The sequence below is a fragment of the Morone saxatilis genome, unplaced genomic scaffold (assembly GCF_004916995.1).
Source record: "Morone saxatilis isolate NCDOM2014 unplaced genomic scaffold, NCSU_SB_2.0 Contig22, whole genome shotgun sequence".
NCBI lineage: Eukaryota > Metazoa > Chordata > Actinopteri > Moronidae > Morone > Morone saxatilis.
In genome coordinates, this window is record NW_023339785.1 from 12,285,985 (window position 1) to 12,311,170 (window position 25,186).

Below are 25,186 nucleotides of genomic sequence, written 5' to 3' on the forward strand. Positions count from 1 at the left end.
CGATCCCGGGTTTCGGCATTTTGATTGGTTTGATTGAAAACAGTGAACTTAACCGGACTTACTTACGACACTATTTTTATTTATAGTTTCATAAACATTTAACGTTAAACATCCTGTCAATGGCCTTAAATTGACCCTTTCCAGATTCCGTCCCAGTCCGCTATTTGCTGCAGTCTCTGTCAGAGCCAAGGATAACTTTCTGCTTTACACACTTATATATTATGTGTTATATGTGTTGTGTGCTGGACTCGTCTGTGTCGGAAAGACAACCACATTTTAAGCTTTTTTAAAAGATAAACGTGACATGTTTAAAAAAAAAAAGAAGAAGTAATAGTGGATCAATTAGACAGTGGCCTCTATGAACTCATTATTATGTTATATCAAACGAAGAACCATGAAAACATAAATAACTGCGTTATGTGCATTTGTATTTATAAATCCAAATTATGTATTATTAGCATCCAAATTAAATTAATTAACTGTTTACTAACCATCAGTTCAATCCATTTTCTCCCTCACTCTCAACTGATTCTCATAATGCTGAGCTCAGTGTTTCTATAAGGCAGTCTGTCCTCTGTATTAACCTTATGACACTCGTTCATTATGTTCATTCATCGGTAATTCACTCTGGGAAGTGTAGGAGCTATTTATTTGTTGTTTATCTAAAGTTGGATTTGTCTACATGTTTGCTTCATTATATAGATTTTGACAGTATTTTGTGTTTCTAGTTATTGTTTTAGCTAAATTATTATTATTATTATTATTATTATTTTGTTTAGTATATTTAGTTTAACATTATAAGTATTTAGTTTTATTTGTGTATCAGGTAACACTGGCCCCCGAGGTTATATGTAGGGTGAGTTTGATTAGATTTTTAGTAGTTCAACAACGTGAAGTTGACATTTGACTTGTTGGTTCCCTCTTTTTGTACATTTTATAATTGATATAATCAATATGTTCATAACTTAACCCTTAAATTCAGGTGTTGACATAGTTATTATGCGGTAGCGTCAAAGATCAGCTTTGATTTATCAGTAGGGTGGGGGGTTATAGGCGGATGCCAATGTCTGACCCAGAGGGAAGAATTTCACCCCAGCTCCACCCCACATTCCTCCTGGCCTTTTGGGGCAATCAAAAAGACTGTGTGTGTGTGGTTCTCTATAGTGTCAGACCACCCAGAGCAATGATGCTTATCTGTCCTGTCAGGTTGTTTAACAGGACTCATATGTTGCCTCAGAATGAGAGAAGCTCAGGCAGCATGACTCTCTGGATGCTGGGTTCAGACTATATTGGCCTTGTAACAGCTGAGTATTTGTAATTAGGATTATGAAACACTGTTGTGTAACATGAAGTTAAAGAAGAAGAAAAATAAAAATGTTTAGTTCATAATTTAATTGTAAAAATGTATAATTTAGCCCATTTATGTTTAAATATCTGGACCCAGAAGCTGTTTTTTTTTTTTTTTTTAAAGAAAATTGGGCAAATTAATTATTTAAATGTTTATACCTCAGAGCTGCCAAGAGTGAAATGTCTTTGTGATTAAGGTAATTCATCAAACCCTTCATCAGTGATCATCCAGATAATCACTTTGTCTGCAGGCTGATTCAATCCTCTGGAGCCAGTTGGCACAAACAGACGTCATGACGCCGCGACTACGTCACTGCCAGGGGAACGTAGAGCACCAAAGATCGTTTGTGTAGAGAGAAGTATCAGCCGACCCGAAGTGGTTGTTTCCATGACTACACTATCTTAAAATAACACATTGAGAAACTTTAGCAGAGATACGCTCTCGTCTGTTTTAATGTGTTATTGAATAAACAAACTGATACAGCAATGGGGCAGAGTTTCTTATCCTCTTTATGGTCTGTGACATTTTTTATAAACACTGTTTACATTCAGTAACCAGTGAAACAGAAACCCCAGTACTGCACCAGTGAGGTGTTCAATAGGATCAGTGAACTATGGTGAATAGATCAGTAACTTAATTTACACTTTTCCACTCATCAAAGCTCCTGTTTCTTAAAATTAATTAATTAATATGATATTATTCTTACATAATATTGTTATATTATTGTCTACCCACCACCTTTCTACAAGGAAAACACTTTAAACATCGTAACTTCTACTAAGAAATATGTCTAATAACAACTCATACCTGACTTTATCTTACAGAAATTTATCCATTAAGAACTTTTCACGTGTTACAAACCAAATATTTAAAATTCCACTTTACTCCCATGGAAAAAGAAATTAAAAATCTTCAAGTGAATTTTTTTTCTTTCAATTTAGTATTGTAGGAATATGGTTTACAAAAAGCTCTTTAATTTAATGTATTTATTTACTTTTCACTAGGGGTCAACAAAGCTTCATGGGGGCTCGAGAGGCCTTCTTGGTTTTAAGGGGTGTGAGAAAACAAAAAATAATATACCCAGTAGGCCTCTAGCTCAGTGTTTGGTTTACTTCTGTGAAGAAATGTAAACTAAAGTAAATTGTTAAGTAACTTGTCTTGTAGAATAAAAAAACACTTACTCCTTATTAGGAAATATGATTATTAAACAACAACAACAAGCGACAGAGGATTGTATGAAAAGTTCCCTAAATGGGTTCATTGTACAGTTCTGAACATAAACATAAAATATCCATAAGATATGTCACTTAGTCAAAAGGCTGGTAACCTCTGGTGTAGTGTGATAATAACTGTGTTTATAGATCCTGGAGAAGGAGGCGGAGTGATCCCTCTGTGCGTCCTCCGGCTCTCTGTTGTGTAACAGACGGACTGCGGAGCGGTGAGTCGGTCCCCGCCCTGGTTTCTTTAAATACCCTCCACCACGGTGCACCGTTACACAGACACACCCGGGGATGTGCTGACATTATTATACTCTGCCTACAACGTGGACACAGTTGAGTCTGACCTCTAACATGGAGCTGGACCGGCGGCTGCTGCTCGCTCACTGTGCGGCTCACGTCCTGTCGGTGGTGGCGGGCTTGTTGGTGGTCGTCCCCATGGCTCTCAATGGCTCCGCGTTCAAAGGCCGCTGCGCACTCTTCTCCACCGGCTACTGGAGGACCGAGGACCGGGCCGAGCTGACGGGGCAGCCGGGAGACGTCCCCCACCTGGTGGTGCAGCAGTGGGGCCCACCGGCAGCCTGCCAGTTCACCACATTTGTGGGTATTTTCACGGTCCTGTACGGCGCAGCGCAGGGCTGGAGGTATCTCTTCTATCTGCACGGACGACATGATGAGTGAGTGACTGACATTATAACACTGACCTAGTTCTGCATATATACCACACACACATACACACATACACATACATATAAATATAATATATATATATGTACTGAAACAGTGGAATAACACTTATATACAGTGGTGGAATGTAACTAAGTACTTTTTACTCCACTACATTAATTTTAAAGCTTCAGATTTAGATTATTAATTCAAAATATCCATCAACTAACACATTATAGTATATATTATTGTAGGTTAAGCTACCCAGCACCTTTACCAGCTGCAGCATTATAGTGGTGTACATATTAATGCATCAACAATTATAATCCAGTAATATAATGTGTATTATTCTGCATGATGAGAACTTTCACTTGTGGTACTTTAAGTATATTTTGCTGCTAATTATTGTGTACAGTAAGATTTTGAATGCAGGACCTTTACTTGTATTTTTACACTCATATTTCTGTGTGTACTGAAGTAAAATATCTGAGTTGTAGTTGCTGCAGCATTAGTTGTGTAACGGTAGTTGGAGAGGTAAATAGTACTATTTTATATATCTTTTAGAAAGTGGAAATAAAACTACTGCACTGTAATAAAAGCACTCAACAGTAAGTACATAGCTACAACCACCACATGTTTTGTTTCTAAAAAATCTATATACACGTAGAAGTACATTATTAATATGTCTATAGATATACTTAAAGTAAACTAAAACAGAAGGTAGACATACAAACACCTTCCTGACATTAAGAATGAGCTGAAAATATGAATTATAGCCTTTTCTACATCACAGCTTTTGTGGGTATTAGAGCTCAATAGAGTGAAATTAAACTATAAAGTGATAAAGTGCAGATTAACATTTCCCAGAGCTCAATGTGCTGACCAACAGTCTAAAACTAATAACATATTCAGTTAACTATATGACAGTCAACACATACCACATACATACACATAGCTTTTAGTCTGTTCCTGTATCTGACGGCTGGCTGTGTTTTCTGCTCAGCACCCTGTTTTCATCCTTCCTGACGGTGCTGCTGAGTGTGTGCGTGCTCTTCCTGTCTGGAGGGGCCAGTGTCATCCTGTCTCTGGGGCTGGTCTCCTGGTGCGACACCGTGACTGACGACAACACACGGCCGTACAGGTACACTGTTTGACAATGAACTCTTATGGCCGGACCTCCTGGGTGTGGATGTTTGTTGTAGGAGTTATATGTTACATTTGTAATGGTTATTTTAGCTGTTATTGATGTGATTCCTGTTACTGTAATTATGATGTTTGGTGCAGTTGTTTAAACAAACAATCCACAACTTTGCACACTGATCCACCTGTAATTATTAAATAAATCATACTGAGTGAATCATCTGTGATGGTTTATGTCATTTTAAAACACACGTTGATATTTTTATATTCTGATATAGTAAAGAAACTGTTTGTTTTGGGATAATCCAGCAAATTAAATAGCTCATATATTATCCACAATGACATAATACAACCACAGATAGTAAAAGGATGGGTGTCATGATATGAACAGTATGGAAACATTACTGATGATCGACACATTTGGCCCAACTTTGTGATACATCTTCACATCTTTTGATCCAGTGTTGATGTTGGACTGATAAAAGTGTTGTTGTGGATCCTTCCTCACCCCTTCATGTTTGTTTTTTTGTGTTCAGCTGTGCAGAGTCCCAGTCTGTTCCTCTTTACCTGGATGTGGACACCTCCTCTTTCTACACAGAGCTCGGACTGGCACAGGTAGGAGCACTCAGACGTTGCTACGGGCAGCAGTTTTCTGAAACCAGCTGCTCAATATTTATATATAAAAAAACACACAGCTAGCAGGTTTATTCTTACAACATGAGGGTTTGGAGCCTTTTTGAGATTATTTAGCTAGTTTTGTGTTTGATGGCATTTTTATTACAATTTTAAATTGATTGTCTGTATAGAAAGAATCTAATCTATTTATAAATTCTGAATCCTTTTAAATCCCTAATTGAATCTAGTTAGGTTTACCATTCGACATTTGCAAGTAAATAAAGGTTAAAATAACTACAAGCCAACAAAGTCTTATGGCCTTTTGTTGGCTGACGAGGCTGCCAGAAACTCAGCACACACATCGTTTTTAAATGATAAAAATTCTGGTAGCTTGCAGTACTGAATAGAACAATGTATTCTATAACAATTAAACATAGTTATCATGCTGTAAACCTGATGTTACTTTTTACCAGACAGATATGGCTCTATTGGATTTCAATCTGTTAACCTGGGAGAGATCTTGAGACAACATAATCTTGAGGGGTGAAGAGTCGGCATCAAACCTTGATGGCTACTGTTAAAACTAGGAGCACACAAGATCCCACTGGTAGACATTACGTCACGGCAATGTACTTTCACTCCCACAAACCTGCTTCAGACTGGAACAGCACGTCGCTGGTAGAGACGGCCGAATGACCCAAGAGAACCAGATCAGCGACCTTTTTCAATTGTTCCAGCCTCTATTGAATTCGCAGTACAGTCATTACCACGCAGCTGAACTCCTGTGCTTCAGCCTGTGCTTATCGGCTCCAGCTGACCTCCCCTTGGCTCGCTTGCACAGCTGTGGTCAGTCTTAACTATAATGTGTCGTGTGTGATGTGGTATGCGACCTCGGCGGGGCGGGTGGGCGGGGGGGTGGGGGGGTGGCGCGGGGGGGTGCATCTTTAACAGCTACACGTTTCCTTCCCAATCGCATCATTTATACTTCAACAGGCTGACCCTCGCGCGGGCCCGCCTGCTCGTGTCAGCTCCTGTCTTATCTGAACTCATACGGAGTCTATACCGGCTCGCCGCGCCGAGCCGCGCAATATAATTTAACAAGGATATAAAACGCCGGCCTACCGTTCCCCCGGGCACGGCCTGCATCACGCTGTTCTGCAACCCCTGCGCGTGCCGCAAAAATGATGAGGCTAGAGGCTACTAGCAGCTGCCTGTTTTTCTGACAGGCTCCCGTCGTGCCGGCCCGTCACATAGCCGGCGCGTCGTCACCGCACGAAGCGCTAAGAGCGACAGACAGGTGGGTCAAATGCGATTAGCGATCAGCGCAGAACAAGCACCCGCTAGCTGTCCGTTGATTGTGTTTGAATTCAGGCCGCTCGTTTGCTCCCTTTGTCATGTCGAGATGTTTCATTTGAGTCCATTCTGCGACTCACTGCACACACCCTGCGACTGCATGAAGAGCACGCGAGAACGAAAGTGCACCATCGCACTGAAGTGCAGACACCGAGATCATGACCTTCGCTGTCTATCTGCCCGTGCCGTTCCAAGCACCGACGCTGCCGTCCAGACTGCTGTCTCTCACGGCACTGGCACAAACCATGGGGCTTATAGAGGACAAAGCCGTGCCACCACGGTATTCGTGTAGCTGAGAAGAGTGCTTCTGCGCTTTGCTTCTTGCTGAGGCTAAACTTTCTGTTCTGGTGGCGCTTGATGAGACGTTCTCCGGCCCTAGCGTGCGCGCCTCGCGCGACAGATTCAGCTCGTACAATTATTGGCTATCCTTACGTGCCGCGTCTTTCCCTGTTTCTTCCCGCCTGTGAACGCCACTTCTTGTCTCGGGTCTTGCACCACACGAAACTTCGGCCACCGTCCCTCTTCCCTCTTCAATCCGCCGCTGCGAGCAGGCTGCTGGCTCCGACGCCACCTCCTACCACACACACACACCACCCACCACCGTCCACATACCCAAACAGCACCTTTTGCGTCTAATGTGCACATTGGTTGTCCGTCGCGTCGCAATCTTTTTCCCGCTAGTAGTGCCATCAAAACGCCCTTAAAGAGTGCTTCCACGACATTGGTATTCCAGGGTGCAGCAGGGGACGAGAGGATATGGTCCTCCTTCGACACAACAATAATACACTTCAAGCAGTGTATCCTGATGCTTCCCCACTCCACAAGTCACATCTACTACCTCTACGCTCTATCCCTACTGACTTATACATTCTCTATGCTGCTCTTTCCAAAGTTCGACAAAGACTGTTCTACCATCTCTGTCGTGCTGAAGTCATTCTCAAGTGTTTAGTGCACTGGGTGAGTGCTCTCAAGTCTAGCACTACTGACCCGAGCTATTTCTGACTGTCACAATCATGCTCATGAGCCCCCGCCCTTAAATCAGATTTGCCAATGAAGCACAGAGAAACTCTTTCACTTGTCAGCTCTAGTACAATGTGAAGGAACATCCCCTTTGTCTATATCCTAACTTCATGCTCATACATCATTATGCACAGTGAAGCTCAAACATCCAACTGTGGGAACAAGAAGAAAAAATGTTTTTTCAGTAGATCAGAGAGTAATCAACCACACCCTGTGTCCTCAGGTGTCTCTGTGGTGTGTGACAGCTCTGTGGCTGGCTCAGTCCATCCTGGCTTTCCTGCGGCTCTACCACTCTCACAGCCAGCACATCAGCGTGCCGTGTCGTCCCCGAGAGAAGGAGCTGCTGCTGGGACACAGCCTATCTGACAGCGGCTCCCCCTCACCTGCTCCAGCAACACCCACCCTGCTGGTCTAACTGAGAGTGTATGAGGGGCTGATATCAGATGGTACACTCACTTCCACGGTCTGAACTTATTTTTAAAACTACGTCTTACTACTGCATGTAGAATATGTAAGTGTGGTTTAGGACAAGCTTTTATATATATATAATTCATTATTTAATCATCTTATACAATAGAGCCTGATTGATAAAGCCAGTAAAGCCAATAAGTAACAAGAAATGTCAGTATATAATTGCCAAAGATATGTTTCAGGTCATGTATAAACAGTGTCTCCATTATATAGTTTGTCCTCCAGAGAGAACTGGTAGTTTTACACTGTTCAATCTGAAATAAGTGACACTTCTTTAAGAACCAAAGAATCTGGTTGTTACTTCTTAATAGTACAAAATATCTGCAGTCATATTAAGATTTTTAAAATCTCAAACATTGTATTGCCAGTATCAGTCAGGCTGTATTATATAATGATATAATTTCTGGGCCAACCACCATAACGCAGCCCCAGTTTGTGCCTCTTCGTCACAGAACTAAGCATCTATTGTTCTGAATGATAAAAACTAGTTTATATTTAAAAACAGACTCTTTAAAAGTTGTGACTCACTCATTCTAAGTTAGATATATTAAGAAATGCTGACGGTGACGGTAAAAAAGGAATACAGGCGTCAACAAACTGTTGGCAAAAAAGCTGCAAACCCTACAACGCTGGCAGTTGTAAACGACATCCAATAATAACACCAGTACAATAGATTCTACTTATTTAAAAGGATCCAAGAAGAAGCTAATTTATCTTAGAATAATGTGTAGGTCTGAAGGTTTTTCTGTTCTTCCTGTTCTGTTGACAGTGAATGCAGCATTACACAAGAAAAATATATATGCAGTATTATATGTGAAACTGAAAAATAATAGTAACAACTCATTATAGATAGATATAACTGATAATAAAGATTTATGGTGTAAAAAATTAAGCACATATGTAATTTTCAGATATATTTTCTGTTAGAAAACTAGTTAAACATTTTTTTAAATCATGCAGCAGACTGAATATTATATTAATTATATTAATATTCGTCTATATGGTTAGAAGAGTCTTGAAGGATTCTCAGAGTTGCTCTAAGTTTGTTGTTAAATGAGTTGTTAAATGGGTTTGTCGAAGGTGTGCAGGAATTTATTTTTTAGAAAAATGGAGCCGTAGTTCTGTGACTCCAATGTAACAATGAGCACTTACTGGGACAAACCTCAACTCAAAAGGGATTTTACAGAAGAAAGCACTCATTTGAATAGTTGAAGCAGATGTATTCAGTGATCTAATAACCACAGCGTTATTTAGAAGCTAGAAGCATCCAGATGGTGTCTATTTTGGATATATTTAATATGCATGTTTGTTTACATTTCAGCTGGAGTCCCACATTTTACATTGTTGTGTCCTCATCAGGGAGAATACATTTGTGTTGACTGCTCTGAGTGTAATATTCAGATGTAGCACTGAGGTGCTTTTATTGTGAAGCATGTGGTGAGAGTGAGACTGAGCCACCATGTACGAGAAAAACAGGCTCACTGTGTGAGCATGACCTGAATGTTCTGTTGTGTAACGGAAAAATCACTGCTGACGTTCTCTCTTCCTGTGACGATTGTTGTTATGATGCTGTTTGTGTGGACATGGCCGCTCCGGGCGTTAATGAAGCGTCAAATCCTCTCAAATGATACTTGTAGAGAATAATTAGAAGGTAAACTACAAGGATCTGTGATATGTGATGTGTTTTCTCACTGAGAGAGATTTGTGTGGAGCTCATTAGGGTCAGTGAAGAGGAGAGAAATGACTAACGTTGTTGAAGTTTTAAAACAGATGATTCAATGTTGTTTCTGAACTTCTCTCCTGTTATCACTGACCCGAGTGGTTGTAATGACACACTGACAGTGGAGCAAGAAATCTGAAGAAAAAAGAGACAATACAGTCAAGTCTAACTTGAAATGTAATATATCAAATGTATTTTGTATTATGACTGACAATGTCTTGCTTTTTACCTTTTACCTGTTTGTGTGCATTTTTTTTTGCATTTGTCTTGTTTGTCAAATAAAAAGTTTCTCATTCTGAAAAAATTATGTCTCAACTTACTATATACTAAAAACTACATGCATATCATAACAAGGGTGGAAATAAATACAGTAAACAGTAAGACTACTCCTCCATATTTAACCCAATAGTATTTACATATTGTCACTTAACTCCTACAGCTAGTCTTCAGGCAGTAAGGATCATTAAGAACTTAACATTAGCCACTGAAGAATCAATACATGCCCACAGACTAAAGGGTGAGACAACTACATACAGTAATTCTGCATTTTGAGTAAAGTAAAATTAGATAACTATGTCATCCCTTGCTATCCTTGGAAAGAAAAGTCAGCTGCTAGAACATTACTGAATGATGAGCGTTACAGAAGTGAGTATACCCGATGAATCAGAATCACTTTCATTGGCCAGGTATGTGCACACATACAAGGAAATTGACTGCGGTTTTATGTTCAAAATGTACACAGACTAAGAATAAATAAACAGGACAACAGGCTCAACAGACATAGACACATACATATATATGTAAACAAACAAAAAACAATAACATTTGTAGACAGTAGATGGTGCAGAGTGCAAAGGATGCTGAAATAAATATTAACGTGCAGGTTTCTTTATCCACATGAGGTATGTGGATATGACACTATATACAATATGGGCAGCATGGGAAGATGTGTTTGAATTATTGTATTTATGTTTGTTTTTTTAAAACTGAATTTCAGCTACGAAAAAATAAATAATAAATAGTTTTCAGATGCAATAGATAATGGTTAAGTTACTGTACTGAAGTGGATAACTGCAAAAAGACTTTCTAATAATAGTTGACTCTGAATCAGCTGCTATAACACTATAATTTCCCTTCGGGGATCTATCTATCTATCTATCTATCTATCGTATCGTATCTTATATCTATTTCTTAGTTTCTATCTATCTTCTCTCTTCATCATCTTCCTTTAAATACAGTGATAATTCAGTTACACGTAGTGTATACCGTTACTAACCGCTGGTAGCAGTAGACTCCTGGTGTCCGTCTGACCGATAACAACAGGAGAAGGGAGCCCTCAGACAGGGCTCATATTGAACCGATTTTATCCAACGTCTTTGAAACAGTTTTTTAACTTTAGGTCTGTTCGTTGTTTTGTTTCTATTACTGAAGAAGCTCCAACAAACAACAACAACAAACACACAAACATAAGAAGAAGACCAACCCAATTATACGCTGGCTAACATGAAGCTAACGACTTAGAAGTTAAAAGTGCCGACGGGTCCAGCTTGAGAAGAGCTCGGTTTAACTTCAGGGGTGGCGAAGGCGGGCTGGTGAGCCGTCTTTGGTTGCTTCAGAGCAGATCAAAACCGGGGATCCTCTACCGACCTTCGATGACACTTTCAGAACAACCTCAGATCCGACACCTTCGAACCGCCCCACCCCACGCCGACAGGAGGCTGGCTACGGCGCTGGTGTATAGAGACGCACCAGGAGATTCAAGACTCGCAACACAGGAAGCAGCGGCTGCAGGGGGACGAAACCTGCGGACTGTTCAGAGTGTGTGGGAGGAGAGGAGGAGCAGAGCAGGGGGATGAGGAAGAGAGCAGGAGGAGCGGCAGGGTGGCAGCGCTCCGAGAGGATGTGAAGCGCCAGGCAGGGGTGTGCAGGAAGAGCTTCTATGAGTTCAAAGAGGGATACGATACAAAAGGTAAAGTAGGATCAATTTGTTTCAACAGGGGTGAGCTGGAAGACATTAAAGGCTTCAGGTTCAGTCAAAGAATGCACTTAGTAAAAAATTGATGACAGAGAAAAAGAATAACCTATGATTAGAACAGATGTATAATATTGAAGGGATTGAAGCACTAAAATAAATAAATATTAACAGTACAATATATTTTCAGGCCTTTCCTATATATAATATCCATGGAATGAACGGTTTGAACGAATATATTGAATAATTGCCTAAACTTTGACGTGGAGATCTCTTTAGAATAGAGAGTGAGATTATAATATAAATGGTTGTAATGTGTTGTAGGGCATGGTCTATTTTCCTCAACCAGAACAGTCTCAACCTCCGCGGACGAGAGAGAAGAGGCGGGGGGGGAGAAGATGAATCAAGTGTAACCATGTACGCTTTACACACTCACCGCGTCTGGTGCAGGACATGTAAAACTGTGTTGTTTGTATTTTTCTTGATAGTTTTTAGTAGAAATAGTCAGAGAGCTTTTGAGATTAAGAGCAGTCATTAAGAGAATCCCTCCTTACTTTACAGATGCAGCCACCTCACTTTGCGTGGCTCGCCTGAACGTCGTGTGGTCAGCCCTCGGTTCTGGTCGATCCCCTCGCTGTGTCCGGCTGAGCGCTACCTATGGCGTGCTTGCAGTGCTTGTGTGCTTTAGTGAGGCTGGAGAGGAGTCGGCAGACAAGCAGTGAGGAGACAAGAGAATGGATCCTTACGCCGGGTGGCTGGTCACTGCAAGCTTCCCCCTGCGCTGCGGTAGATTAGGTGTTCATCTTAGTCATAATTTGGAACAGGAACCTTTTCTGGGACTTATTTATAGATCATTTCTGTCTGTGTAGTCTCGTTACCAGGTGAAGAAGAATTGTCTTTCGCTTCGTGGACGCGAAAAAGTGTTCAGGGGGAAGGAGGAAGTTTTGGAGAACTTTTCACCGAAGGGGGACATCATTGGCTGCTACGCTGTGAGTGCACTCCAGTTTCCCGTTTGCCTTTGAATCTTGTTTTGCTTTGTTCTTTGCAGAAGATCTTGTTTTTGTTTGTGCGACATCTTTCGTTCACAGACGCGCTGTTGAGCTTCTCTTTCCATAAGAACGGTGGGATTGTTCTCTGATGGGGGTGCCTGTTCTCTGTCGCTGTGGCGCAGGCTTTGTCGTCCCTCGCGCCTGTGTAGGTTCTCAGATTTACCTGGACCCACATTCCGTCCTCTGGCCCCGTTTCCCTCGGTTCATCAGGTTCCGTTAGCCGTTCTGCTGGCATGGGTGGCCGCCCATCGGGAGTCCCTCTCCATCCAGTGTGAGGTTGAGAGACAAAGTAGTTCACTGAAGGATTGATGAAGTTAATGGAAGCTGATTGAAGATTATTTCACAAGTTGTTTTATCTTCCTTTGTGATACGAAGAGTTCGTCAAAACACCATTTAAAGAAGCATTTCACCGTGAACATTATCATATTGAAATGGGTAGTAATGTATTGTAGTCGAAATGTACATAATTTTATTTGGTGCGGTTGACGAGAAAGGGAGTGTTGTAGCTCACCCCATCTTTCAAGATTTTGAGATTCGCTTCCAATGATGCAATATACGATTTGTTTTTACATCATTGGAAGCAGGATTGAACACTGAAATCCGTATTTCTCCCGTCTGCAGAATGAGGGAATGGTGCACGACCATTCAAAAATATGACCGGGTTTCTAACGATACAAAGCTTAATGCAAATGGGTGAAGTGTCCCTTTAAGGAATACATGAACATGTAGACTGTGTTGCCTTTGGAAATTCACGAATGTTACTTATGAATGAATCGATTTGAGCTACATGCTAAGCTCACACTGATCTTTAGCAGGTGTAACCTTCACCTTGCCAACATTTGCTAATCAGTACTAAAGTACAGCTGATTCAGAAGAATGTCTTTCGTAGGTATTTGATCATAAACCAGAGTACGGCTGATAGTGAGATTATGAATGTCTCTACAACATTTAGTGGTAATCCATCTCATAGTATTTGAGATATGCATCTTGTGTTTGTGGCTAGAAACAACTTCTTCTGGTTATTTTCAGACAGGATATGAAACACTGGAATCCTTTCTCCCTCCAGGTGTTGTTAATGGTTGGTCTTCCTGGTTCTGGGAAGAGCCACTGGGCCAGGACTCACATGAAGCAGCATCCAGAGAAGCAGTACAGACTGTTGGGCACAGAGGAGCTGCTCGCATGTATGATTGTCAGTCAAACCTTCAGTCATCACTCTCGTGTTTTATATTCACATTCAGAGATTCAATTTATGACTGAACCACTGATCTAAAGTGTGTGTTGTGTGTGTGTGTGTGTGTAGAGTGGTGGACAGAGGGACAGCAGGCTGCAGCAGGCCTCTCAGTGTCTAACTGATTTGATCAAAATGGCTGCTCAGACTCCTGGCAACTATATCCTTGATCAGGTAACTCTTCACTACTAAACATATATATCGATTTAACTCTGAAAACCCTGTTAAATTACTGTCACAGAATTATTTCCAGTCTGGTACTGATATTGTAAGGACTTAATTGTGTTTAAAACCTTCTTCTAAAACGATTACAGCATGTTGGACAAAATGTCAACTTCAGTCTCAGATCAATATCAAAGTCATTTAGTCATAAGACTGTAATTAAATATCCACTGAAACACTGACGCAACAGTACTTGGAAATTGTATTCCACCTCCTCTTACCATATTCTCTCTGTTGTCCAGTGCAACATCCTCTTCTCTGCACGCCGTTACAAGCTGCAGCTGTTTACAGGCTTCAGGCGCAAAGTGGTGGTGGTCTTTCCCTCAGCGGACGAGTGGAAAAGACGACTGTCTCTGCACCAGACGAGTGACGGAGAGCAGATCCCCGAGACCGCCCTGCTTAAACTCCAAGGTCTGACTTACATCTCAGTGATTAATAAGAGTACCTCACTGCCAGTGTAGGGGTTGGCAGTCAATATGAAACACATTTCTATTAGAGGTGGAAACTAATATTTACATTTCTTTCTTTGGGATACACAACTTTATTGTGTACTTAAGTTATTTAATTCAGAGGTTTAACAGTGGTCCTTCAGTGAGTTGTAGGGGGTCCCAGCAAAAGGAGGAATATAATATTTTAACTCACATTTTTTGGAAGTTGGGGAAGGGACAAGGGAAGAAATTGGGGTTTTATTGTAATTAAGTGATTTTGATTTATAGTATTTGACTTCTCTGAAAGAAGAGACATGGGCAACCAGCCACTGGTCTTGAACCAGTTCTTCCAGTATGGAAATACACACTAGACTGAAGCCTCTGCCACTTCTCACAATTATAATCAACCTGGGACAGCAGAGTAATATGAGTGAGTCCCATACAGGTTGACGTGGACATAATTTCTGTCAAGCTTCCGCAACTTAAACTTTGCTCCTCCTCTCCAGTGAGCTGCAGTCTTCCGGAGCAGCAGAGCGACCTGCTGGAGGAGCTGCAGTATGTCGGGCTGCCTCGGGATCAGGCACAGACGCTCCTGCAGGAGTATAAAGAGGAGGCTCGCAGACTTCTGCCCCCCATAGCCAAACAGGACAAAAAGAAACCCAGGTTTTACAAGAAAAGACCACACCCCCACGGCCCTCCACCCTCACATAGGATGCAGTGGACTGGACTTCATGGTCAGTGTGCGAAATGAGGGGCTGTACTGTGGGAGACTTTTATATTATATTTATTATTTTATATATGATATTTTAGGGTGTTTAGTTAATTTCATTGTTGTCATTGTAGGGTGGAACAACGGCAGACTCAACATGCAGCCATGGAGGCAGCAACCAAGATATGTGAGTGCTGTGGAGTCCTGTTCAACATACAGTCAAACCAAACAATAACCTCATTAACCTCATTAGCTCAGCTGCAGTTTGAGGACATTAGGTCAGTTAGTCAGTAACGGAGGCAGGTGGGACGTGAACTGTTCTCTCACCCGAGGACATCAATTACATTACCATTTAATTTCTTCTTCATTATAGATGTAGTTGAGCTGATCTTGAGCGTGCTATTTGTTTGTTTTATATTCATTTCGAACAAATAAAAAAAAAACATAGAAATGAAGCGAACAATAATCCTGTACACAAACCCAATTAATACATCCTCATAAACACAAATGAAATCTGTTTGAAAAGGAGTAGGAGGAAGTATACACATATTTATTCTTACCCCTTCTCCACTACTTATCAATTAAATCATAAACTTGTAAATATATTTATATATACACAAACACTGCACATGTTACTGCAGCTCAGCTAATATAATGCAACAACCTACTCAAGTGTTTTTTCACAGATTAAACTAAATCACATTGTGCTTTTATGCCTTTTACATTTCAGTGGAACATGGCGTATCAGGACCAGAGCTACTACAGAGACTTTGGTTATGAAGGTTACTGATGAAGACACCTGGAGCAAGAAGAGACCGGTGCTGCTGCACTATCTGCGTTTACAAGGACAATAATTCTACTGATGTCACTTAATTTTGTTGCACTCGCTGCTTTGGTCAATCAGAGATAATCAGTGTTGTAATATTTAATCATTTAACAATGGAAACCAGGTTACTTTTTAGGATTTTTATTCAAAATAGATTTTTAAATTCGATCATGTTTTTACTGCACAGTGTACAAATAATATAAAAAAATACAGTATTTTGCACAGTTCTAACACTAGTATTGGTCAGAGAGTGCTTAAAGTCAAACAGTAATAAATCCCTGAACTTTTAGAGGAGTGTTTGTACATTTGATCGCCTGGATCCATCCTCTGATCAGCTGATTGTTGTGTCATCTGCTCTGACTTTGCTCTCCGTCAGGCTTCACTGTCTGATAAAGCAGCACGGCTCCTTTAGCTGAAGGACACAGCTCCGCCCACACAGGGCTGCTTCTGTCCAGCTGCAACACATCCTACAAATTTCAGGGACAACAAAGTCTTAACAATATTGGTGCTTTTAGATTTTAAATCCCACATGTATATACATCTTGGTATCTACTGAACTTTCTGAAGTCAAGAAAGCTCGTTATAGATCTGTAACTATACATTACTCACCGCTCTGCTGAGGAACACAATATCTGTGGACTCGTTGGCCTCCGCTCCTCCTTTCCAGTACAACTTTCTGACTTCATCAGACGTCAAAGAGCAACTGAGGACACAGAGATAACTGACTCTACATAACATCTTTATAAAGCAAACCTAGGACAACTTGCACTCCTTATCTCAGATCACAGCAAATATATCAGCTGTCTGTCCCTAATGGGCCCATTCTTAATATGTTATATATATTATGTCAGATAATCTTTTATTATCGGCAGCTCTTGATGCTGCAGTCTCAGCCAGGTCTCTCTTACATTAAATTCTACACTGTTATGAGGGACAGTGGCACTTTTGTCTCAGAACCAGTGACCTTGAATTTATTTTATATGAAGAGATTTCAGCATGACACAAAAAAAACACCTTATTTCACAGGACAGCTTGAGAGCTACAGTAGATGAGTAATGGGGTTTTTTTCCCATTGTAATATAACATTTTTTCTAACACCATGACTGGTGTTGACTGGCAGAGGTTTGTGTCCATTTTTATATTATAGACCCCCAAATAGACACATACATTTGCTCACAGCCTTCAGTTAATATTTCAAACTAAAGGTAATATTAAGTACCTGACGTAGAACTCAGCACTCGGCCTGCCAGCGCTGGTGTGATTCAGAGCGACGCCCATCAGGATGGGCTCTCCGAGGGAGCTCAGAGGAATATTCACCTGGAGACGGACAGAGGGGAGACGGGATGAAGGAGGAGAGAGATTAAAGGTCACAATGTTAAACACTATTGTTTTCCAAAGAATTTCTAAAGTGAATATCAATATACATTTTAGTCTTTGCTCAACAGCTGGTCGAGTTTAAATGCTGACTGAGCTCGGAACAATGTTCACCTGGACTAACTAAATAAAATGCTTTCTTAATCGAAAGATGTTATAATATAATATTTTACGCAGAAGTTTTAACTGCAGTTAACTGCAAGATCATCTTTAAAACAATTATTTTTCAGTTGGTTCAGTTTTGGTCTTTTGGGCTCAAGTTATATCTTCAGATTTCTTCCTTCATCACTGAAGGACAGAAACAGCCTGACCTTTTTTAACTAGTGCTGAAACAATTCATCGATTAGTTGAATTTAGACAATAAATTAATTGTTTAATTTAGTTACTGACTAAAAAAAACAACTCAAATATTTGCTGGGTCCAGCTTCCCTTTCTATTACGTGTTAGTAAAATTATTATCTTTGGGTTTTGGACTCTCGGTCGGAGGAAAAGAGTGATTTAAAGGTGTAACATTTTGTACGATTTTATAGACTAAATGATTAACCAATTAATCAAAACAGAAATCAATATACTGATTACAAAAGTATAATTAATTGCAGCCATAGTTTCATATTAAGAGTAAAAAAGCAGGACTTGAGTTAACTGATTTACCAACAAATCAAAAAGCACTCAAACAACTTGACGTGAACTAAAGAGTCCACAGCGGTTTGAGAACCCACCTCGTCCCTGATCTCAGTGCACACGGACGAGAACAGCTCTGAGACGACGGGCCTCTGCTGCATCATGTCCACACTGATCTGCTCCTCACGCACCTCCTGGCCCAGACGCTCACACACCACCTGAGGAGGGCGGCGATGGTGTAAGTAACACATCTAGCACATTAGTGACACTTCACCCCACTTGGTTCTTCCTCACCTTTGGCTCTGGGTGACCTCCGGGGATGTCCAGGAGCCCCCCCGCCTCCGCCACCCTCTGGCTCCTCCTGATCAACACCACCTGACCGTCGTCTGTGCACAGGACGCCACCCACGCCCAGAGGCTGAGCCAGCAGCGCCAGGGCATCACCGAACTCCACCTCTCCACGCCGACGGAGCTCTGCCACTTCACACGACCAGTTTGTCCCCAGGTAGTCTTTGTAGCATGTCAGGCCCAGTCTCAGAGTGAGGAGCGGCCCAGTCTCCTGCTCATCTGTGTTTTCTGCCTGATTTCTGCCTCTTTCATCCACACTGTTCTGAGCAGTGTGATGCAGAGAATCACTGGTACACATATTTTCCTCCGTACTTTGCCTCCTCTTTAACTCCCCTTCCTGACCCTCTCCTGCATGGTCCACAACGGGGACGTGGGGTGATTGAGTGCAGGTTGGGTGTTTGAGAGTAACGGCAGGAGAGGCCAAGCAGAAAGAGTGCAGTCTGAATTTGGACCCGTTGAAAAGCCACGGCTCTTTGGACACCCGATGTGTCCACGCCTCCTCTATCTGACGCTCCAGAGTCGGATCTGTCTGCCTGTTAAATCTGGGCAGACGGAGAGGAAGTAAAACAAACTTATACAAGTGTGAGAAAAAAACTTGAAGCCTCCAGTGCACGTAGGAGATATCTTGTGTCCAGCAGGAAAACTTTAGCATATTCATAGTTTCTGTAAATTTTGAATGAGGTAGAAGGAGTAGATAGAAGTAGTTTTTAAGGATTTTACTGTGTAAATTATATTTTATTGCAGAAACAACATATTAGACATATATTAGTATTCAGATTATTGGTGTATATGTCTTCAAACATGTCTGTCTAACCTTAATAATAATAATAATATAATAATAAAGGCTAAAACAGCTCATCACATTAGTAATACTGCATTAATTGGGGATTATCTTTTACTGTGTATTTAAGGTAGCAGAACGGTGTTTGTGGGATTAACTCAACATAAACTGCTTTGCTGATATTCTCTGTAATGAAGAAACATGTCCCCCGCTGCAACTGTGTGGCTCCCTGATGTCTTTTTATATAACAGACATAATAATAATAATAATAATAATAGTTTTTGGTCAAGAATGGAGGTCTGTGGCACAGAAGAATAAGACAGATCAAGCTCTAGATACACAGACAATACTTGTTAGTAGGATCTGTACTTGTTGGTACTGTACATGTACTGTATATAGAGTATATCACCTTAGATCTAGTGTCAGTGGTGATAAAAAGGATTTAACTACTACTTTCTGTCCCAATATCAGTATTACATGTTTGAGCCGCTGTGTTGTTCAGTAGAAAGGTTTTATAATTATTATTATTATTATTATTATTATTATTATTATTATTATTATTATAAGTCTGTGGTTGAGGTCTGATTTATGTTCCTACCTTTCAGAGAGCTCCACTTGCACTTGAGACTCCAGAAGGCCGCTCCAGGCTGCACAGTGAAGCAGCACAGACACCTCAGAGTCCATCATCTCTCACTGAGGGTTGTCATCGAAGTCTTCACTCACACTGTTGCAGCTCTGTAATCCTCACATAAAAACATCAATACCAACTGTTAACACAGAATAGAAACGGCAACTATAAACGCTGTAAAGAGCTGAATCTGAAAACGTCTCAAACACAAACAGACACGCCAAGAGGAAAGCACAAGCTCTTTTGTGGATTCATTCATAACAAGTCGGCCAATAACTTCAAACAAGTCAAACCCCTGAAACACTGCGCTTCATGTTTGTTTATTTCTGCACAGCACCATCAAAGAACAAAAACACAATGACAACCTGTAGTTAAGCATTTTGTTAAACTGTTGAATTTAATCACAGGTGTTGTTCAATAATTATTATTAAATGATTAAATAACTCTTGAAATGTGATAATGGAAAGTGAAAGCAAACGTAAACCACTTTTAATCCACATTTACTCATTCTCACATATTTAACCTTTTTATGTTCACAAAAGGACTTTTAAAGCTCTATAAAGTCGTAGTCGACCCACACAGGTGATTACAGGTGATTTCACGTAATCTACCTGATTAAAGCTCTTCTCAGAACTGTTTGGATGTGTACAAACTATCTCCAATCCCCAAATCCTCAAATCCCAGCTTTGTATGTCACAATGAGTTTGGTGAACAGAGGTCTAATGAGAATAACTGTAAAACACCTGTGTGTGAGCAGAGCCTTTAAAAGTATCTGTGTTGGTATCAGGACATTAGCCCCGAATATTGATCAAAGAATATATAATGGAGGATATCCAGTAATATTTCAATTGATAGTTATGTGGTCACTTTTGTTTTCAGAGTTGTGATGAAGGTGTCATTAAAATGTTTCATTAAGGTTGCTGTTCTCTGTGGTTACGTTCACACTGCAGGCACAAGTGACCGATACATGAATCATATGTGAATCATAACAGCGTGAACCGTTTACATGTAATCTGATCTTTTAACATGTTCACACCTGTTTCAATTCAGATACAGATCAGATTTTCTTTCCATTGTAACCTCCGTGTGAACAGTCCTATCAGAAGTCATGTGAATTTTAGGTCACTATAGATGAACATTTGTCATGTGGGTCACTTCAGGACCGAGACCTGTTCACACTGGAATCTGATATGAGCCACATTTAAAAAACAACGTGAACACACAAACAAAACAAAACAGATCTGAGCAACAAATGAGAAGTGAGCACTAAGGTTTGCAGTGTGAATGTAACCTTTGAGTTAACTAATATATATATATATATATATATACTGTCAATGGCTGTAACTGGCAAGAAAACTCTGCTTTCGACCACGCCCCCAATCTGTGATGTCACTACAGGTGTCTTGAGACCTGTGGTGACATCACCAGCAGGGTGAAACGTGTTGAGGGAGCAGCGTGTGGTTTACTGATTGTTTTACCTTTAATTGAGCAGATCACACAGCTGTTTGAAAGCTGATGGAAAGCAAACAGCTGTGAAGATAAGACAACAATCAAATGAGTCACTCCTGGATGACAGATTATTTCTGGGTGTAACCAGTGAACAGTAACGTTATCACACAGGAGGATTACTCAGTAACTAAAGCCATCACAGTTATTGAGTTAGCTTAAATGGTGTAAACTGTTCCGACTCTTCACTGACTTCAGTTTCAGTTCATGCTGAGGCTCAACACAGACAGAAAGACTGCAAATCACAGATGATTATGAACAATAACACCGCCGGTGCTTTGTAGCGTGTGACATTATTACAGCAGCCTGAACAATAATAAATATGTGTTAAATCTGGAGCCAAACGCTGTAGTTTGATCTTACCTTCCTAGATGGACGCGTATGCAGAAGAGTGTAGTTTCTTCCTCTTTATTTGACAGACGGTAGAAAAGTGTTCATTATCACCACCCAGTGACCGACAGTCTGAACTGCAGGTTGAATATGTCACATCATCAGAAACACTGACAGCAGAGGACAATGTTAATTACTGTGTATATTTAAAACCACTGTGTATGTGAGCTGGTGCATTCAATGTGTATTGTTAAGTGTCAGGATACTGCATAAAGATTATGTCCTCTGTGGGTGAACAACAGGGTTAACATGGGAAAACAAACACGGGCTTTTATTGTGGTAATGTCCCTAGAATCAACGACAACTTCCGGTCATAATCAAAACAAAAACACTGGACCATGCGTTGAAAGTTAAAGTTAAAAACAACAAAGAAAGTAGAAAATAAATAAATAAAATGTAAGAATTATTATTTTTTTCCAAATAAAGTATATATTCATATAAATGATACATATATTCACCTTCATAATGATGTGTTGTCTGCTCTGTTAAGTATTATATTTAGTTACACAGCAGTGGCAGGACGTGGCTCACTGTATGAGCCGTAAAATACCCGAGTAGTCTACAAACTGCTGCTTTATTTTGAAGGGGCATGCTCCAGCCTTCCGGTTGTACCCGTCAGCTTTACTGTGTTTATGCAACGGCCCCACATACAGCCACTGTTATGAAACTGAGTGCTGCTGGTATGTCACCTTTCTTTGTTAAAGTCCTGGCTCTATACTTGTTCAGATATCTGGAGCATGTTGTCCTTCATCTTTTGCACAACAGCGCAGGTTGACGTCAGATAATTGTTACCAGGCAGAGAGCAGAGAGACGAACCCCGGTTAGCTTCAGTTAGCAGAACAAAGTGTTCCTGTTGGAAACTCAGCGCGATTCATATGGAAACACAACATTAAAGCAGTCGTGTTTAACTCAGATTAAGCTCTATAATAACAACTTTTTTTGCACAGGGTCCCACGACCCCAGGGACAAAGCTGCACGGTGTCACAGTGACTGAATGGATCAGAGAGGATCAGCTGGTTGTGTTTCAGTCCTCCCTTTACAGGTATTCGGCTCACCTCTTCCCTGTTGTTGTCCTCACTCAGGTCACATGTGAACCGATGAGGGGGCAGCTGCTGACAGCATCATTTTCAATGGAAACACACTGAAAGGTAAAGAAAGGAAAACTGTCTAGTAGCAACGTTGACCTCTTTAACAGTGTTTCTGTCATTATTTTAATCTCTGTTATCGATATCTAAATATGTGTGTTGACTCGGTGATTATACAGGATCTTTGAATAACATGAAGACAATAGGTTATAATATAGATATATTATAGGCACATATATTGTCAGGTTTTACATTTATTTCTTGATTTGTGGGCTTTGCCTGCAGCCATTTCTGTGTTTTTGTTTTGTTTCTATTAACCAAAAGTATTTAAACAGATGTTCATACTGAGTCTGCCCAGTTGGTCATTAATATTTTAGTTTCAAATGACTTCCTGCATCTCCTGGAATTTCTTTTTTGTATCATTGCTGATGTTAACATCTGTCATCTCTGCACAGGTCCTCATAAATTGCCCATCATGCAGTTGGAGGCTCAGCTGCGTCTATGTCAGAGTTGTCTTTGGTGCTGCAGGAGCGGACTGCGCCTGTTCTCCCAAAGCTACGCACACAGGTAGACTTTGTATGTATACATGTATATGTGTGTGTGTGTGTGTGTTGACTGAACACAACTAAGAGACTGTGTTTATGTACTTTATGAACAGGTCTGAATGCCTGTTTGGTTTTGAGTTCTTTGCTTTCTCGCCACAGAAAAGCTGTGAACTACTACGATCTCCTGGGAGTTAAATCTGATGCGAGCCTGGAGGAAATTAAAAATGCATTTTTCGACAAATCGAAGAAGGTAGGACCCTCAATAGTTAACAAGCTGTGCATTTAAGAAAACAACATCTGACCACATGAGGGCAGCCTTTCACTACTGAGTTTTTACTTTTTAACGGTTCCCACAGTGGGCTTCCTGATTGTTTGTTTTCATGTTGTGGCTCTCTGTGTAAATAAGGATGTGCATGTGTATTTACCTTGTGGTTTTGGCATAGAGGTGATACAACTCACCCTTAAAGGAAAAAGCATTGTTGTGATTGCAGCCCATTCATATGTGTTTAACACAGAAAGTAATATTTTGTGTGTTAGTGCAACATGTCCAGATAAACACATGCCTGCACCAGAATATCTATTGGTTCATCGGTTGGTTTGGTCTGTACGCTTCATTATTGTCACCGACCCACTCCTCGTCATGCAGCTGCACCCAGACAGCGACCCATCCAACCCAGCGCTGCACAGCCAGTTTGTGGAGCTGAACGAGGCCTACCGAGTGCTGAGCAGGAACCTGAGCAGGAAGGAGTACGACTTCAAAATCAGACATCCATACAGCGGCAGCGAGGCATTCAGGTCTGCCTCCAGTCACACCAGCTACAGAGCCAGGTGAACATACACACAATCTGTTTATGCTTATTCTGCTTACGTAGCCTGACCTTACTCCACGTCCTTTAAAACTGTTAACGCTGCGAAAAAAATTCAATTGGTTGACGTTCTTGTGCAGCAAGAAGACTGTGGCCTTGCTGTTCTTGTGAAGGAAGTGAAACCTGAGAGGGTCGTTGTTGTTAGTTCATAACCACTAAGAAAAACAGATTTTGTATAGGGGCAAGTATACATTGACTTTGGGCAAAAGGGGCCCACAAAATGTTTTATTTTTTAACATTTGTACGATCGTCCCACCTCTCTATTTTTGAATCACGATCTTTCTTAAACTACTTTACCATCAGTACGGACTCCCAGGAGAGCTCGCGTTACTGGGAGCAGTTTCGTCAGTCTAGCGCACACGAGATGTCAGCGGAGGAGTGGCAGAAGAAGAGGAGGAGGAACTTCCGCCTGATGAGCTACTGCCTCATCACCATGGTGCTCAGTGTCGGAGCCCACGTAATCTTCTTCAGGTATAAAACCAGCTCTTTTTCTGTTTGTTCTTGATATTTTAACTTTGCCACACACGACTTCCCACAGCAGCCATCTTGTTTCCTGGACTCTTTGCTGCACGTTCACATCCAGATGAATGGGACAGTTTGTGGACATGTGTCTTGGCACAACCTCATGTCTCGTGTCCTTGTATTTGTTTTCACACACCGACTCTGTGCCACTTGTGTTTGTGGAGATTCACTTGATGATCTGAAGAGCTGTTGTAACAGCTGTGCAAACTCATAAATACAAACTGAGCCCGCTGAGCAACACGTTTTTGGGTTAAGCAAAGTTATTCTGTGATTCAAGTGTTACTCCAACTCTTTCAGGAAACTGGAAGAAGTTCACAATAACTTCATGGACGAGAAAGATCGAGTCATCACAGAAATTTACAATCAGTCCAAAGAGCGGGCGAGGTGAGTGTTTTTGCATCTTCTTCCGTTTGATGGCACATTAAGCTGCTAACAGTCAATTTATTTTATTTTTTTGGGCCGAAGACAGACAGGAAAGGGGGGCAGAGAGAGGGGGGTGACACGCAGCAAACCCTGGGCCGCTGCAGCAACTCTGTA

At 41.0% G+C, this 25,186-nt stretch overlaps 4 protein-coding genes across 5 annotated transcripts in view; 3 read left to right on the top strand and 1 right to left on the bottom strand.

The window, feature by feature from the left end:
• Positions 1-2,772: 2,772 nt before the first annotated feature.
• On the top strand, positions 2,773-9,854 carry zgc:153018 (uncharacterized protein LOC767701 homolog). The gene is made up of 4 exons (XM_035669503.1): positions 2,773-3,242; positions 4,235-4,372; positions 4,908-4,986; positions 7,583-9,854. The coding sequence occupies exons 1-4, from the start codon at positions 2,920-2,922 to the stop codon at positions 7,772-7,774; spliced, it is 732 nt and encodes a 243-aa protein (XP_035525396.1). The 5' UTR covers positions 2,773-2,919; the 3' UTR covers positions 7,775-9,854.
• A 1,348-nt stretch (positions 9,855-11,202) lies between these two features.
• Positions 11,203-16,273, top strand: LOC118333969 (heterogeneous nuclear ribonucleoprotein U-like protein 2). Its single transcript, XM_035669791.1, has 9 exons — positions 11,203-11,368; positions 12,084-12,240; positions 12,721-12,847; positions 13,638-13,760; positions 13,872-13,973; positions 14,264-14,432; positions 14,956-15,183; positions 15,293-15,345; positions 15,889-16,273. The coding sequence occupies exons 1-9, from the start codon at positions 11,203-11,205 to the stop codon at positions 15,946-15,948; spliced, it is 1,185 nt and encodes a 394-aa protein (XP_035525684.1). The 3' UTR covers positions 15,949-16,273.
• On the bottom strand, positions 16,072-22,761 carry nudt22 (nudix (nucleoside diphosphate linked moiety X)-type motif 22). 2 transcript variants are annotated; one of them, XM_035669050.1, is made up of 9 exons: positions 22,687-22,761; positions 21,605-21,708; positions 21,214-21,265; positions 19,706-19,842; positions 18,274-18,868; positions 18,078-18,197; positions 17,204-17,301; positions 16,594-16,687; positions 16,072-16,451 (listed from the first exon to the last, which is right to left on the bottom strand). In XM_035669050.1, exons 4-9 carry the CDS (start codon positions 19,792-19,794, stop codon positions 16,332-16,334), a joined length of 1,116 nt encoding a protein of 371 aa, XP_035524943.1. In that variant the 5' UTR covers positions 19,795-19,842; positions 21,214-21,265; positions 21,605-21,708; positions 22,687-22,761; the 3' UTR covers positions 16,072-16,331. The 2 variants fall into 2 exon arrangements, with proteins under 2 accessions (XP_035524943.1, XP_035524942.1); XM_035669049.1 differs by having other exon boundaries at positions 19,706-19,850; positions 22,687-22,719.
• dnajc4 (DnaJ (Hsp40) homolog, subfamily C, member 4) overlaps positions 22,216-25,186 on the top strand; it is a 4,197-nt gene continuing 1,226 nt past the window's right edge. Inside the window, exons 1-7 of the mRNA XM_035669052.1 lie at positions 22,216-22,311; positions 22,714-22,779; positions 23,172-23,283; positions 23,421-23,511; positions 23,908-24,089; positions 24,431-24,598; positions 24,947-25,033. Of these exons, the coding sequence (XP_035524945.1) occupies positions 23,192-23,283; positions 23,421-23,511; positions 23,908-24,089; positions 24,431-24,598; positions 24,947-25,033 (620 nt within the window). The 5' untranslated portion in view covers positions 22,216-22,311; positions 22,714-22,779; positions 23,172-23,191. The remainder of the gene's footprint in view (positions 22,312-22,713; positions 22,780-23,171; positions 23,284-23,420; positions 23,512-23,907; positions 24,090-24,430; positions 24,599-24,946; positions 25,034-25,186) is intronic.